The 16,698-nt window shown below is 43.7% G+C and overlaps 2 protein-coding genes and 1 non-coding gene across 5 annotated transcripts in view; 2 read left to right on the top strand and 1 right to left on the bottom strand.

The window, feature by feature from the left end:
* Positions 1 to 1,190: 1,190 nt before the first annotated feature.
* CGGBP1 (CGG triplet repeat binding protein 1) lies at positions 1,191 to 9,208 on the bottom strand. Of its 3 annotated transcripts, XM_006259383.4 has the most exons (3): positions 8,990 to 9,205; positions 8,023 to 8,467; positions 1,191 to 5,795 (listed from the first exon to the last, which is right to left on the bottom strand). In XM_006259383.4, the coding sequence occupies exons 2-3, from the start codon at positions 8,124 to 8,126 to the stop codon at positions 5,273 to 5,275; spliced, it is 627 nt and encodes a 208-aa protein (XP_006259445.1). In that variant the 5' UTR covers positions 8,127 to 8,467; positions 8,990 to 9,205; the 3' UTR covers positions 1,191 to 5,272. The 3 variants fall into 3 exon arrangements, with proteins under 3 accessions (XP_006259445.1, XP_059576497.1, XP_006259446.1); XM_059720514.1 differs by lacking the exon at positions 8,023 to 8,467 and having other exon boundaries at positions 8,990 to 9,208; XM_006259384.4 differs by lacking the exon at positions 8,990 to 9,205 and having other exon boundaries at positions 8,007 to 8,097.
* A 339-nt stretch (positions 9,209 to 9,547) lies between these two features.
* Positions 9,548 to 16,698, top strand: part of ZNF654 (zinc finger protein 654) — a 63,677-nt gene continuing 56,526 nt past the window's right edge. The window contains exon 1 of the mRNA XM_014603989.3: positions 9,548 to 9,712. Coding sequence (XP_014459475.3) covers positions 9,581 to 9,712 — 132 coding nt within the window. The 5' untranslated portion in view covers positions 9,548 to 9,580. The remainder of the gene's footprint in view (positions 9,713 to 16,698) is intronic.
* LOC132247996 (U5 spliceosomal RNA) lies at positions 10,531 to 10,644 on the top strand. Its single transcript, XR_009459356.1, has one exon. It is a non-coding gene; the product is annotated as a U5 spliceosomal RNA (small nuclear RNA).

The following is a 16,698-nucleotide window of genomic DNA, read 5'->3' as shown; positions in this document are numbered from 1 at the left end:
TCCAAAACAGCGGGAAAATAATTCAGTGGTGCCAAAGCGCGCACACAAACAAAATCACACCCTTGGGTTGTGACACTAACAATAGGTGATTTCGAAGTGTGTGATCAGTAGCAGGTCCCATGCAGCAATTTTAATGGTTTTCTCAGGCCAGCACACTTATCCACTCAGTAGTTCTGGTTTGGTATATACCAGGTGTGAACAAAATGGCAGATCTGGCCTGTGGCTAGATTTCATTTCCCAGCAGTGCTGCCTCTGCTGGACCCAGCTTCGCTGCCCAAGCACCCCAGCTCATCCGCCCCACACCTACCACTGGGGATGGGACCCACATAGGCAGGGGCCACAGCTGGGAGAAGGGTGGGCAGGGCTGGGGAGACCCCAGGATCTTGAGGCGGTGACAGCACGGGGCTGGGGCAGAGCTGCTATCCACTCCCTACACATCCCTGCCTGCAAAGCCTGTGCTTATTGCAGGAGTATGTGGGCAGCAGAGCTCTGCCCCAGCCCTGGCTCCATGTTGTCACTGCCTTAAGATTCTGGGTTATTCCCGGCCCCACCCGCCCAACTCGCTTCTGGCTGTGCCTTGCCTGTGTGGGTCCTGCCCCGATGGTGAGTGAGAAGCAGATGGGTCGGTGTCCCCAGGGAGCAGGGCTGAGTCCAGCAGTGGCAGGGCTGCCAGGAAATGAAGTCCATCACAGGCCAGATCCAGCCCACGGGCCGTATTTTGCCCACCCCTTGTTTATACTCTACAAACAACACTAAAGATTAGTTTTCCAAGCTAATGCAATTTATAAGTAAAGGTATGTGTTTATACAAAAAAGGTTCATCAATTACCTTGTTACTGGAGTACCTCAGGATCTGTGAGGTAGAGCAGTTTCATCTGTATGTATGGAAAATTAGTCACAGAGAGACTGAACAACTTACCCAAGTCAAACAGATCTACAGAAGAGCAGGGAATCAAACTCACATTTCCTGAGTCCCTTGGCAACACCCCAGTGGAGGGACTGTCTTTCCTCCTTCAATAAGAAACTCAGAAATAACCTATACTTATCCTACTAAGAAATAACTTTCTGTGCCTTTGGGCCTTACCCTCCCATTGACCCTTTTCAGAGTATCTTCAATACTACCATCTGTTTTGTGACTAAAGGACTAAATTCATATTGTTACAGTGAAAAATGGTGTATTCAGACAGGTCGTGGTATATCAACTTTTGTTTAAAAATTTATTTTTGAATGTTAGACTCAACTTTATAATCTTACAAAGACTATGACTGCCCAGATTACATGCTTGAACAAATAAATGCTAGCAATGAGTACAAAGTGAATGCAATAAGCAATCTTGTCTTCTACATATCTAAATACAAATGGAGACCATCCTTGCCAGGCTTCCAGAGTGTGTGTTACTTTCTGAAAACTAGGTGATAATGGTATGAAACATAGCAGGGTGGGGTGCTTCCCCATTCAGTATATCAGAATCAAGTTGTCCTTTTCAGAGTAGCAAGTCAGTCTGCCACATTTTGTAGAACCAAGTTCTTCTTTGTTATCCAAAATGTTTTATCCTTCATGGGGACTAGTGCAGGGGTGGGCAATTATTTTGGGCAGAGAGCCGCTTAATGAGTTTTGGCAAGCCATCGAGGGCCACATGACAGGCAGTCCAGGGAAGATTAATATTAATTTTCTAAATTTTTTAGGGGCCCTGCAGGCTGGATAGAATGACTTGGTGGGCTACATCCGGCCTGCAGGCCGCATTTTGCCCAGCCCTGGACTCATGGCTAGCCAAATTACAGGGGGCAAAATTCCTACAAACGCCCAAGAACTCAAACAAGTTTTCTAGTAATATGAAAGCTGCAACCAACAGTGCATACATTTACAGGTGGTCAGAAAATACAGATTGCCTTTCCCTGCTTTTATTCATCAAGAACTCTTTTCCCCTCTGCTTTTTTTAACCATGTAGGAATGCTAGAATAGCTGACTTACAGCTAAAGCCACTTTAATATACATTTGTAAAAGCCCATCTGGACTTATATTTAGGTTAGCTATATTAACTGTTATAAAGCCACCTTTTCATGGCAGCATCTATAATAGAACCATACATACCAAAATTAACCGGAAAACAGAAGCTTCTATCACCCTGTCCCACTGTGTAACGGTAGTCTTTGCAGGAAGTATTTGGGGAAAAAAATGTAGTTTTCTTGCAAAGGAAAACCCCATGGGGACTGTTACACAACTTAACCGCATCTGTGAATTTCCGGAACAGACTATCATTTAAGTTCAAACATAAAAGCAAGTAGCTTATGCTTCAAAAAAGCATATTTTGAAATCATAATTCATCCAAACAGGGCAGTAAAAGCGACATTTTGACCTGAACTTGTGAGTTTGCAGGTGTCCAGATGTAAGACAATAAGGTCCCTTTCTTGTTTAAAAGAAAAAAAAACAAAACAAAAAATGGACACAGGGGTGACTGACACCTCCTGAGTCTGGAGTGGCACCATTTGTGGGTTGGCCTGGATGTATGCCAAAAGCCCCATAATCCACTCCTATACTTCTGTGCCACAGCTTAGTGGCCTGCCGCCTGCTCAATACGTCACCAGCCCGTGTGGCAAAAAAAGGCCCCGTCCTGAGCGGTCTCGTGTCGGGGGGCCAATCCGGGGGAGCCACATCACCCTTCCCATCCCCCCCCATCCCTCCCCCGCCAGTCACCTGTGAATGGACATCTTGTAGGCAGTTTTGCTTATGCCTAGAAGCAAAATGAAAGCTAGCTTGCTTATCCTTCTTCTTAGCCTGTCTAGGCCACTTGTATTTTCAATCCTTTGCTATGAATGCTACCTGTAACAAAGGTGTAAGTTGTAGCCATGTTGGTTTCAACTAATTTCAACTTTCCTCACTTATTTTGGAGCAAGTTCCTCTCTTGCATGTCTACGGTAAGGCTTAAAAGATTGTCCTTTTGAGCCACCAAGCTGTCACGAAAAAACTCTATTGATCAGTCCTAGGAAAGAAAACACAATTGGCAGTGGTACCTTGGCATAAATGAATTAACAAAACCAGTGCTAGCCCAAGACAGTGCATTATCCCACCAAGCTGAAACAAACAATGTGCAATAGCAAATTATATTTGGGAAGGCTTAGTTAGACATCCAAGTTTAGAGGAAAGATTGCTGCTACTGTTTGAGGTCCTCATCCAGTCATTGACAGCAAATGGACAGCACGCCTATGAACATATGGAGCCTCACTAGCTTTATTGGGGCTCAAAGTTTCAGCAGTTTACTCCTCAGTAATAATAAACAGGCAGGCTCACTGCCACACTTTCATTTCACTTGTCAGATTGCACAAATATACTTTTAATAACAGAAAACTAGCTCTAAAAAGACAAATGGGTTATTTCCATAGAAGTTCATCTTCCTAGGAGCCAATTGCACATTAACAGTTTCAAAATGCTGCTTCCCTCTAATTAAATGATATCTACTTTAACACTAATTAGAGCTACAAAAACAAAATGAATATGCTATTCCATAAGCGTTGCTGCTGAACTTCCTTTGAACATTTGAAGAAAAAACAGCAAAAGGAAAATGCAGAAACATCTGTAAAGCCAAGAGGAAGGAGAAGCACAAAGTATAACCTGTTTGTCACTGAAATCCACTCTCAGTGGAGGACACATGGCACTAGCTAAGACAGTGAGGGGAAATCTTTTTGGCAGGTATGCCACAAAATAGGCCTATATCCTCCCCAAGTGCTATTCCAGTTCCCTTTCCGTCTCATTTGCTGCTCTGCCTTCTGCTGCCCGCCTGATCGACTGTTGTGCCAGGCTATTCCCTCTGATCTATTGCATACAGAAAGAAGCTGCCTGTGCCACAGGTTGGCCTCATCTGAGCTTAAAGATGCTTAGCATCTCACAGGGAGCAGTTCCACAGGAGACAAAGAGAAAAGGTAGTCATACTCTCTGCCTCTACAGAATACTCTTCCTCCATTCAAAGTCTTTCTAGTACAGTATAGTAACTACCTACCTACCTCTCTAGGGTCTCTCTCTAAACTCCAAAGAATTCATAGGAGCACATTATTGAAACCCTCCCACATTTCAGGGTTTGGTATCCTGCGACTGTCAGTTTCCTGTGGAATAAGAACTGTGATCCAAGTTGGTTACTACCGCTTGTGTAGCTCCATGTTGTGAGCTCTTTCACCTGCTTGAGCTATCTGGTCTACCCAGTAACTGTCCAGAAAAGGTCTCTCTCACTCCATATACTATAAGCAAGATTGAGAGAAATTATCAAGTTCAGGAGCTTCAGTAACTTGCCCACTCAAGGACTCTGGAAACCATTTCCTGCCTATGCATCAATCAGTTCTAGCTCAGCTTTTCCTTCAGACTGACTGATAAATTAGCACTATGCTCTGCTCCTTTTGTCACTGTAGGAAAACAAACTGCAACAAGCTAGTCTTAGTTGCAAGCAACTATAGTCGCACAAATTTCACAGGACAGTGGTGGCATCAGAACCTTGCACTAGGTTACCAGCTTGTCAACTTAATGGTAAATTCAAGTAGAGGGATTAAAACAGAAAGGCAGGAAATTTAAATGGAGCAAAGGAAATGCTTTTTTTTTTTTTTTTTTAAAGAGTGCATAACAAACCTATGGAACGTCTTGCTTTATGAGAGCAGTTGAAGACATGAGTTCAACAGTGTTTGAGAGATGATTAGCTACTTAAGAATGTAAACATCCATAGTTATATTGAACAGAATCAGATAAGAAAGTGTTTTTGAAGAGAGAAATCTCCATGCTTCAAGGTGTAAGTCAGCCTCAAAGAATCTGCATCCAGGGACATATTAGACTTTAAGTAGCCATTGTACAATTTTTTGCACTAACTGTGCAGCAACTGTTTTTGGTCACTGATAGGATACTGAATATAACTCTCCACTCTTCTGCTGTGATGAGGCAATTCATACTACATTATTCTTTCTTGTATCATTAAGATGTCAGGCTGTAGAGTGATTAGGTGAAGGAAGTCCTCCATTCCTAAGAGGCTTGCTTAGCACTAGTTACAGTTGATACTGTACATAGTCAGCATACACTTATCAAGTTCTACATGACCGTGACTCTAAACTCTATGGTAGTGTTACCAGCAGTCTGTGGTACACCATTAAGTTCAATGATAGATTGTCATTTCTACAATAATACAAAATAACCTGTAAAACCAATATGTAACACCGTATATGCATGAATATAAAAATAAAACCACACCATCAATATGCGACTTTAATAATCCACATCCACAGTAGCAAAGGTAGACGACTTCAACGATCTTCAGTATTGAGTAGCTGGTTCTCATTTTCATACCCGTCGGGCAGGTACGCTTTCCTTAGCTGGTCTGATTTGGGTATGGAACTACCATTCTTTACGTGACGAGACAGGAAGGCTCGCACTGAAGGATGATCAGCTTTTTCGAGTGGGATGTTGGCTTCCAGGCACATTTTCACAAAGTCCTGGATGACACTGGTTTTCTCTGTCTGAGAAGTACTGTTGCACTGGAGAGAAGCAGTCAGAGTCCTCTGTTTCTTCCTTGTATTCTGCTCTTCAAACTCTGCCTTTCGCTTTGTATGAGTTTTGGACTTGAGGTGGTCGTTGATTGCTGACTTGCGAACGTGATTCAAAACCACATTGCAGGAAGTGCAGAACAGTTTCCCTCCCTCTTCATGCAAGTCACTGCCAAATTCTGTTACACGATCCTGAGGAGTCACGTATAAAGCAGTCTTAGATCGGTTACGAGAAGGGGTAGTTTTCACTCCAAATCGCTCCATTGTTGTCTTCGATACACTTCTTTGAAAACAAAAGAAACAGATGATACATCACATTTATGTAGGTCAATTTTGTACCCTATACTCCACATGCTTACATGTCAAATATATATTACTTGATTTTTTTTTTTTGGAAAATACTGGTCATGTTTCATAAGTAAACATACAGAAAATTATTAATCAAAGAGGTTCAAACAGACTTAACTGACTTTGGACCTCTTGTTAATGGCTCCACTTATTCCTAACTCTAATGCTTGGCATCTTGAAGTAATCTGGGAAAGCCCATGTTCACTCCTTTTTTCAGGCTGCTAATAACCTTTAGCAAATTATGACAGAGGCAGAAACACAAACAGGCTTCAATTTTCAGTGTTTACGTAACTGACTTTTTAAAATGCAGATTATCTTTTTAAATATAAACCAATCTCCAGGAAATGAGAAGAAAAATGGAAGACTTACAGTCTGTGCTCAAAGTGAAAACATTTCTGTGGAGGCAGAAATTACTTCAGAAGTTGAGTAAAATGTTAAAAAATTTCTACAGCTGGAAAACTGCAGAGAATACAAGGCTCAAAGTTAACTGATAATCAGTGGAAATTAAAAAATGAAAGCTCCTTTGCAGATAGAGTAAAAGTTTAAAAATTATCTGCAAAAGTTTTTAGTAGAGGAAAAACTAGTTTGCAACTTGCTGTGGCTTTTTGTTTATCTCCTGAGACTCAGTAACCCTTATGCCAGAAAAACAATACTTGTGTAAAAGCCACTGAGAAACACTGCTAATGAGATGGCTTGAATCTTTTCAGATTTGGTTTGGAACCATCCCTCCATCTTCTCTGCTCAGGCCTGAAAATAATAGTTTAAGTCTTGGTTGAATCATAAGCAAGTACTAGCATAAAAGCCACCTGATCTTCCAGTTAGGCAGGGGTGCAGTTTCGGTCAACAGACAACCTGCAAACATCTCATTAAAAAAAAAAAAAAAAAGCAACCCCCTCCACCATTTTTATAATATAGATGTCATCTCTAAAGTGCATATATTTTTGCCTGAGCCTTAGAGGCCTAAATGTTGATAGTCTTTTACAACCTTTTAAAGCAAACTAGATTACAGAAGTGGGTAACAAGCCAAACAATTGTGCTATAATTAAACTTGAACTGACATTTTTGTGAGAGAAATATAGGCCTGAGTAAGTTGAGCTTTGGTGCAATTTAACTGTTCATTATCTTATGCAGGTCTCTTACATCTTGATATAAATCCTGCCTCTGAGGTCACATTGATGAAAGGAAAACAAGTCTTCACTAGTTAAACCAATGAGCAGGTAGGTCCCCAATTCTCTCTTAGTAAAGGGACAATGGATGATTCAAAGACCTGCCAAGACTTATTTTGAAAAAAAGTTCAGATGACATGAGATCATGTGCGTGAAGAACGGCTATTTAATTGTAGCTATGAATATGTCAGGGTCTTAAGAACTTGGTATCACCAGCATCTTCAAACAGCTACCCTGGAGGAAAAGCCCAGCCTGCTTGGTTAAGGTCTGCATTTTACATATCCAGTTTTTGTTGTTGCTGTTTTTTTTTAAAGTACACAAAGCATGCAGTTGTAACAGATGCTGTAAGAGAGTGTTCTGGAAATCTCAATTGGGAGCAAAGCTTGCTGAACCACATTATTGCCTCTGAATACCTCAAGGAAGAGCCACAGGGCAGAACAAGCTGCAATTCCAACTTCAGAGGTTAAGGAAAATGCATAAGACCAGATGCTCAGGAACTATGCAAAGGAGACAAAGACCACTACAGCCTATACCAGCTGAAGTGCTCAGATGACTCTGAGCATCAGTTGGAGACAACATCCCCAGATGTTCTGTACCATAATCTGAACTTTAAAGACAGGGCAAGCTGGGCAGGGCAAGAAAGACTTTCTTTTGCTTTCAGTTTTATTTTTCTTTCTTTTTATTTTGTCATCAGGTACAAATATCCTCTTATCACTATATTTCTCCACAGCTGCTTTTTGAGGGAAGTGCATGCACATTCATACATTTAAGCATGCATGTCACAAGAATGAAAGCACTGGTACTTATTTCTTGAACTCAAATTCCAAATGAATCCCTTTTAAACCAATTTTTGAGGGCTGCGTAGCTTGTCAGTTGGATGACTCAAAGGGGAAGCGAGAGTTGTTGAGCGCTACCGTGTCAAAAGCAGAAAGATCAGAGAGAAGAAGAGGGAAGGCTAGTTTCTAAACAAAAGCATTCACCTGTTCAGTGGATTACCTTGCCATTAGCAGTATCCTGGAACTAGGACTCAGAGTGAAACAGATGGATACCTCCTTACGGCTGCAAGCTTCGGATTTGACTTGACCATTTTCTGTATTCATTTCATAATGTGATCACAAGCCAAATCGATCTGACGACTTGCTCAGTGCCTCTATTCAAAAATCCTACGAACTCTCAGCTTGTTCCAGTTGGGCCGAGATTTTTCACGAGTTGGGTGGAAATGGAACAAGTCGACCTCAGCCAAAAGGTTGGCTAGGTCCAAGCTTGCCGGTTCACGAGTTTTTTTGGTTTTTTTCTCTAAACGCAACAGCTCACGCGTACGGAGCAGCCTTTCCGCTTGGGCTCAAAACTCGTAAAAGTAAGGTGCTGGAGGTGTTTTAAAGCCACCTCGCCCTCTGCAGGAACGGCCACCTCTGGTCTTCGCCTCGGCCGCTTTGTCTCTCTGGAAGTTATGCACACAGACAAGAAACCAGGTTTTATTTACGCGCTGTGGCCACCTCGGGCCAGCGCTCAGCCCAGCAGCCACGCCTTTGGCCTTCTCAGGACCCCTTTTGAAGAATAACAAATTTGAAAAAGAACAGTCCCAACCCTCCCCAAATCCAACTGGCAGCAGTTTCCCCTCGTGGAGCAAGTGGGAGGAAGGGGCCCTTCCTGTCATGGGGAGACCCGCAGCACCAGGTCCCCTTCATGGGGCCTGTTTGCAGGCCCACCCCTACCCCTACCCGAGGCAGGGCCACACCCGCCCCCGCCACCCACCGACCGTTGGGGCCCGCGGGTGAAGGCGGGGCCAGGAGTGGGCGGGGCTCCGAGAAGGCGGGGCGAGCGCCGAGGGCGCCCAAGGCAGCACGGGGGGGAGGGCAGGGTCCCCCCCAAGGGAAAGCCTCGCCCCTCCCAGCCACGCCCCGCACCCGAAGGGGAAGGGAGCCGCCCCGCCGCCTTCCCCGGGCCGCACCCTCCTCCTTACCGCTCCGGGGCGGGCGCGCCCAGGCCCGCGCTCCCCGCAGCCCGCCAGACAGCTTCCCCTTGCCACCCGCCCAGCCCGGCGGCCGCGGTAGGCGGGACCAAGCTCCCTAGCAACAGCACCGCCAATTAGAGCGCGGCCGCCGCTGCGCGAGCACACGGGTCTGCTCAGTCTAGGGGAATAGAGGGAGAGAGGAGCTCCCGCAATGGCGGAGGGGTGGAGCCGGCGTGATGGAGGAGCTCGCTGCCCAATGGGTACTCTAGATGGGAAGGGAACGCTGCGGGGGAGTGATCAATCCACAAAAGGGCGAGGGGCGGGGCGAGGGGGGATTTGATGGACTCCCCCTCGCACCAATCGCAAGGCGGGTTCAAAGTAATGAAGCGAGTTTGCGCCCAATCGCGCGCGGCGGAATCAAGGAAGGAGCGCTAGGGGGGCGGGCTCGGACAGTGACAGGCGCAGGGCTAGGCCAACTCCCGGGCGGCCGGGGGGCCTGGCCGGATGTGATGCCACGGCTGCGGGGGGCGGGCCATCCGGCGTGTCGGGGTGGGGAGGGGGGGGCGGGCAGCTCGGTACGCGCAGGGCGGCCGGAGCAGCATGGCGGAAGACGAGAGCGATCAGGAGTCGGAGCGGCTCGGCGAGGAGCTGGAGGCGCTTGTGGCGCCGGGCCTGCCAGCCGGCCTCCCGCCCCTGCTGCGCGGCCAGTACTACTGCCGCCGCTTCTGCCAGGTCAGTCCCCCCGTGGGCCTCGCACTTCCTCGGCGGCGGTTGGGGGGGCCGCTCCCCCTCACGCGCACGCGCCGGGCGGCGGCTGGGAGGACGGGCGTCTTCTCCCCCGGGGGGTGGGGAGCGCGCCCGCCCTGCCCCGCCTAAGTTCCCCCTTCTCTACACCTCCCCTCCCCCTCCGCGGCCGGGCCGGGCCCCTCCCCGTGTGCCTCTGGCAGCCCCTGCGCAGGTTGGAGGGTGCCAAGGGCGGGGTTGGGGGGCTCCCCTCCCCTCCCCCTTGGGCACCACGTGCGCTGCTGTTTTGTGCCCCCCAGACCGGACTGGGGCAGGGTTGGGGGGCTAGCCTAGGCCTTGCCAACAGCAGGGCAGTGTGGCGCAGCTGCTGGACCCCACAGGTAGCACCAGTAGGCACCGGCTGGCTCGCCAGGCTGAAACCCCCGTGGGCCCCAGAAGCACACGGCCCTCCGAGGAGACATGGCAGTGGATCTGGTAGCAGGATCAGTTCCTCTCCTTGAGAGCAGCAGAAAGAGGCAGGCAGATGGGATAGCTGGGGTGGGGTTGGAAATGGTGCCTGGCTCTGTCTGAGCCACAGGGAGTGGATGTCTGTGCCTTTATTTGGACCTCTTGCCTAATGCAGCTTGCCCTGTTGGCCATGGGGAGCTGGCAGGTGTATGCTCATCCCAGCACCCCCACTGCAGGGGGCAGGGGAGGTGGCCAACATGGAGCATAGGCAGTGTCATTGCATCAGAGCTCTTAAATCCCTGAAACTTGAGCCTCGTGACAGTTTCTCTTGGTTGGGTGAGCCCACTGTTTTTGCTCTGGGTCTAGTTTCTCTCCATCTCATGTAAATCTTTTGTCTTTTACTAAAGACTTCCATAGAGAGAAGCATTGACAAGTTGGCAACCAATTTTTGGTTGAGCTGTGGTGGTGCTGGAGGATATGTCCTGGGCGTTTAAGGTGCTCTGTTCCTTTTGCTTGCAGGAATGTGCAAAGTTGTCAGTAGTCGAGGTGAATGTGAGAGTTAGTGCCAAAATGATTCATTTTCATTCCACCTCAGTGTTTTGATGTTGGCCGCATGAGGGTACATGCTTGCTCTAGGTGTGTTTGTTCAAGATGTAGTTGTTGGAGTCCTGAAATCTGAAGTGCTGTCTACACAACGGGTTCCTCTGCCAGTGCGCCTGCTACGTACATGTAAGCCCTGGGCATAGATGTGATGCCTGGGGCAAAAGCAGGTCTTGAGGCTGTGTCACTTAACATGGTTAGAAAAATAAGCTGCATAGATGTCAGCCTTTTTATTATGCCATTTGGAACTTGACCTGATATATCTACCATAGTATAAATATCCAGCAAATCCTCAAGCTCATGCAGCAAAAGTGGTGGATAGCAGTGATGACATGTGTGGACTGTTTTCTCAAACCTGCCTTCTCTGACACCCAATGACTAAGAATTTTCTGTTTAAATATTACAGGTCTTTTTCTTGTCTTAAAACTGCATAAAAATGCCCCTTTTCTACATTTACTTTCTTAGTTGGTTTATTTACCCATTCCGATTTTTCTAATTCTCTGAACAATATCTTGTTTTCACTTGGCTCTTCTCACAGCTAACTTCTGTGCACCTTTCTGTCCTAGCACTGAAGACTTCAGATTAGGTCCTTGTACTTAATCAAGGCTCTCCTCCACAGAACAATGTGCCCCTCTATTATAACATTTCCGCAGTGTTCATTTTTATATCCACGGCTCTGTTCCTGCTCCTTCCTCTAAGGCAAGACAGCAGTGTTAGTAGTAACTTCATAGAAAAGATGCTTTAGATTTTGAACTGCCTCGGGAAACTGTTTTTACATTCACTTGGAAAGTGTAGAATAACTGGGTTGTAAGTTAATGGTTGGTGGTACAAGTTAATGTCAACTAAAGATAATATTCTTGTTGATCCTTGTGCAATCAAGCTACACAATTCAAGGAATGCATATACAACTTTCTTTATAGCTGGAATGTGTTAGAAAGATGCTTTGTATTCTTCTAAAAAGAAGATTTTATTGTTTTGAGGTGTTCTACATTGCATTGGAAATTTTCTGTTCAAGAGAGTAGCTGAAGTAACAATTGTGACAAATGCTTCTGTTGTATAGTATGTATCAGATGTTTTTTCCAAAGATGATTGTACTTTGTGATTTTAACAGGGTAAAAAAGATCACTATGGTCTGTGTACAGCCTGCCTAAAATCCACACAAAGATTGGCTCATTAAATGTGCACCAGTTTGTACTTGCTTACAGCTAAGATGTTATGGGGAGAGTGGTGTTCAAAATCTCTTAGCCTATCATTTAGAATAGACCTGGGGAGTTTGGGGGAAAATTAAACAAGGCTTCTTTGGAGGTGTGATTGAAGCAAAGGGGATCAAAGGTTGAACAGCAAGTAATAGTTTTGCACTAATTCTCTGGCATGTTGATACTGCTTTTTCTGAGCAGATTTCAGCTGCCTTTCGGTCACTTACTAGAATGAAAGCTGAATGAAATGTTTTATACCGACTTCTAGATACTAGTTTGGCAATATACTCTACTGTTGGAGCCCCAGTAAAGTTTCTGAAGCTCTGCAGGGGTGGGTATTCAGGAAGAAGTGGGGACTTGGAGGTAGGAAAGAAAACAATCAGGCATTTGCTGCTGAAAGGATAACTGGGCTTCTGGTGAGAATGTACCCACAAATTTAAAGGAAGCGTAAAACATTAGGAAAATCTATTCAAGAAAGAGCGTGTGTGCAGCTTGTTCTTGCTAATTTCTCTTAATCTGCTGTTCTTGATGTTCTTGGTTCAAGTTCCCACACAGTTTTTTTTTAAATGTAAAAATAAATTAACCATACTTTAGTAATAAGGCATCCGACATGGGTATGAAACAATTATTGTTTTTCTTGCAAAGTTGAAAGGCCTTTTGCCACTTGGTGTATCCAGGGTTTTGGACAGTAGCTGTGGTGTGACTTATTGCAGTATTTCTCCTGTGTCTGTTAGTTTTGTATTGTAGCAAATAGACCTATTGTCCTGTGTATTTTTACCTGTTTTCCTTCCAGTTACCAAATTAGAGTACAAGGCAGTGCAGACTCATCCAGCTAAGGAGAACTTACTGATATTTAGTAATCTTATAAATTCCTAATATTTCCAGGTGTTTATCTATTTGGTTGCAAACCAAAATCTGGTGCTGCTTTCAGTTTTATTGTTTATTGTGAGAACTTCACTGTCAGAAGAGATCTTACATCACTAAATCTAGACCAGGGATTCTTCTGTCTTCATAGATTCAAGGCACCCTTCCATAACATTTCTGAATTGAGTGGCATTCCATTTAAAAAACTATTGTATTTATTCCAGTGCTTGTCTCCTGAAAGAGGGGCCAGGAAGTGGGAGTGTGGCAGTGGCCAGGCAGGGAAGAGGCTGAGCCTGGATTTACCAGTTTATCTCCATTTAGCCTGGGTCACCCTTCAAAGGATCTTTGGGGGGCTGTGGTTGAGAATCCCTGATATAAACTCTCATATACTAAAAGCAGGAAGCACGTGACCAGCTCTGTGAAATTACCATTCTTAACACTTAAATAGTGAGCACCTTTTATCTGTGTGTTTGAAAGAGTTTTACCAGTTATTTATATGTAGGACTTGAGCCCATTCATGTGTTTGTTTCCAGCTACTTGCTTTTATATTGTTTTTTGGTGGCAGTTGTTCTTTGGAGGGTCCTACTTGAGTCAAAAGACCGTAAGCTATGGTCTAGCCTACATCACAGAGTTTTTCTGAAAGACCTCTCCTTTAGCTGGCAGAAGTATAGTTGCATCCACACCCAAAGCTGCTTTGCAGCAAGAACCCTCCAGTCTGTATGGAGCAGTGTAAGGCTTCTGCTGTCAAATGGCAGAAGGCACATGTTGACTCATGCCCATTCTGCTGGCTACCATGATCCTTTTTTCAGCACCTGGTGCCATCTTAGGCTGTGGCTTTTATTGCGGTAGTATAGCAGCTGAGTTGAGTGATATGGAGCTGCTAAAAGCGCATGTGGCAGCTGCTGTATAATGCCAGTTAAGTGAATATAGAGACTTCTGGCTCTGGGGAGATGTTACGGTTAGGGTAGCTCCTCACAGCAGTGGTTCTCAAATGTGATCTGCAGATTACACTGATCCTCATGTGCATTTAGAATCATTTCAGTGTAGAAATTTGATAAGGATGTCTAGTAGTCTGTGAGAAATCTTAAAAGTTGATGGTTAGCCCATTAGTTGGAGAATCACTGCTATGAAGCCTTTCTTAAGACCATTTCTGGGGTGTGCCATGATAAAGGGAAGTACTGCCAGAATTAAAGATTGCTTTCAGAGCAACTAATAGTTGGCAAGGTATTTTCCTTCTTATGAACTTCTGCAGTCAAGTCGCTGAGTTGGGGCAAAAACTATTTGCTTGACTACCTTGAGAGAACATTTTCAGTGTGATCAGATGTATTACTTCTGAATACGTAGTAATATTTTGATGTTACTCAGTGCTGATGTTCCTTGCTTTTTTTTTTTAAGTCGCTTAGTGTTTATAAGTTGAAGTACGTTGTTGTTATTGCTAAAAAATGCGTGGAAAACGCTTTTTAATCAAGTCACTTAATAAAAGAAATCCAGAACTCTTACAGTATGTATGTGGTAGCTTTACAAGCAGCTATATAAGTCCTAAATATCAAGTGTTGCATTTAAATACCAGTCCAACATAGCTATGTAAAAATACCAGATCTTATTTTAAATGTCGCAGGAAACTTGTTGAAAAAACATAGTAGGTGGTACTGATCTTAAATAGTAAAGGAGTGTTGTGAGGACTAAGCAGTATATCTCTTGTTCTCTTACTGAGGTAAGGCATTGTTTTATGGTAAGTGAAGGTAGGGCACCATTAGTAGGACAAGTTTTTTTTTCAAGGATGTCAGTGCTTCTGTTACAGTTTGCCATTTTCAATATATAGTTTGGCCATGAAAACTTACTTGCTGAAGTTCTGCAAGCCATGTGTTAGTGAAGGAAAGTTTTTGTTTTGTATTGTTTTTTTGAAGTAATTTGTTGAATTTTAAGATACTTTTAGGGGAGGAAAAAAAACCTGTGCTACCTTTAGGATTTTTCCTAAGGTAGGAATAACAAATTGTGCTAGCTTTAGGATTTTTCATGGAAAACAAAATGTAAACCCAAAGAACAAAATGACCAAGATGTAGCATGGTTTAACTGTTGCTTTCATCTGTTTTGGTTTGTCTCAGTTTTGTAAGAGAGAGAGATGCAAAAACATAAAATGAAGGGAGACACATGGTTCTGAACTCTTTAACTGTTTTTATTTTGTTAAATAATCTCTACCTTTACATTACTGTGCCTAGTCAAAAAAAAGAAGAAAGAAATTAGTGCAGTTCAACATAATCGGGGTAAAAGGTTATGTTAACCATTGGTATTTATTTCATACTTTTTAGGGGCCATTCTGGAACCCATACTTTAAAATAATTTCAAAATTGTGCATTGCAATTTAGACAAACACTTCTCTAGTAATAGTACCACTCAATTTCTCTGCAGTGCTCTGAAGTTTTTTCTCCTTTACCCAATAAAAATATATTTGGGTCATTTTGCAAAGCATTCATTAGAGCCATTTTGTATAGCAAAGGAACAACAGATGTTGCAAAAACAACCAAAATTATCCAGGTAAATAAGGATTTACTTTTTGAAGGCCAGGTTCTTGTCCTGTTCTAACTGTGGATCTTATACAAATCAATTTTATGACTAGGGTTTTTGATTGTAGCAGTGTTGGTCTAAGGACATAGTCAGGCAAGGTTTTTTGGTTAGATGTGATATCTTTTATTAGACCAACAGAGTAGTTGGAAAAAAGTTCTTAGCAAGCTCTCGGGTGCAGTCACCCATCTCCAGGCATAGGGAGACAGCAGAGACTCTCTCTGCCTGAGGAACGGTGACTGCACCCAAAAGCTTGCTAAAAACTTTTTTCCAACTACTCTGTTGGTCTAATAAAAGATATCACATCTAACCAAAAAACCTTGCCATTTTGTGACTAAGAATTTACAGGCATGCTGAAATTATTTGTGAAAGGTTCTAATACTGCTAGCTGCAAAACTCTTAAAACTCTTTGAGAGTTGATCATTGTAAGGGAATTTTAAAAAATGCTGTTTTTAATTACATTTTAGAACATTTTATTGTCATAACTTGGTGCCAATATGATTATATTTTTTAAAGAATGCTTGGAAGTTCCCATCAGAAATTGCTTTATGTTGAGATGTCGTTGTGTAACTGTTGTTTCTTGTTTGGGTGTAAATTACCTGCCTTGTTTCAGTGAATGGAAGATGGAGTGGGATGCTACTGACTTCTCTCTAAATAGGGGATAGGTGATGGAAATCTTTTCGTTATGTACCTGGAAGGTCTGTCATAGTAGTTTATGTAATAGTCCCACAGTCTCCTTACTCTGACACTTTTTGTGAACCTTGGAAACCCCTGGTAATGTTAAAAAAAAAAAGTAAATTGAACAGTCCACTACTCTGCTTCTATGTAGACCATTATGTGCATAATTGGCTTAACTGTATAACAGTGCCAGTCTCAATCTGTTGTGTATGGATCATATTGTTACTAATTTGCAATTACCTGTGCATTTAAGTGCACAAACTATACAAGTGCTTACATCTTGCAGACCCATTGTCTTCTTTGTAACTTAATTGCACTCTGGCTAACTGCATGGTTACAAAACTGCCAATCAGTAACTAATTGTACTTGGTTTACTTGTACCAGGAAGGGTAAAGGAAGGCAACTTTTAAAAGGCTGCTGTTACAAGTTTTGAAAATGAAGCAAACTAGTTGGTTTTGGGGTTCCAAATACCACAGCTCAGGTAGCCTGGTTTGCTTAACTGCTGTTGTTAACAGTGCTGCCAGTGTTGTGGTGTTTTTAGCCCTGAAACTGAATGGATCTGCTTTTTATTTTTATTTTTTTTCAAGGCTCATTATAGTGACTGTCAGGCTACTTATTAGAATCCTT

Source organism: Alligator mississippiensis, chromosome 1 (assembly GCF_030867095.1).
Source record: "Alligator mississippiensis isolate rAllMis1 chromosome 1, rAllMis1, whole genome shotgun sequence".
Lineage (NCBI taxonomy): Eukaryota > Metazoa > Chordata > Crocodylia > Alligatoridae > Alligator > Alligator mississippiensis.
Note: the sequence above shows the minus strand (reverse complement) of the source record. Positions and strands in the feature narration are given on the sequence as shown.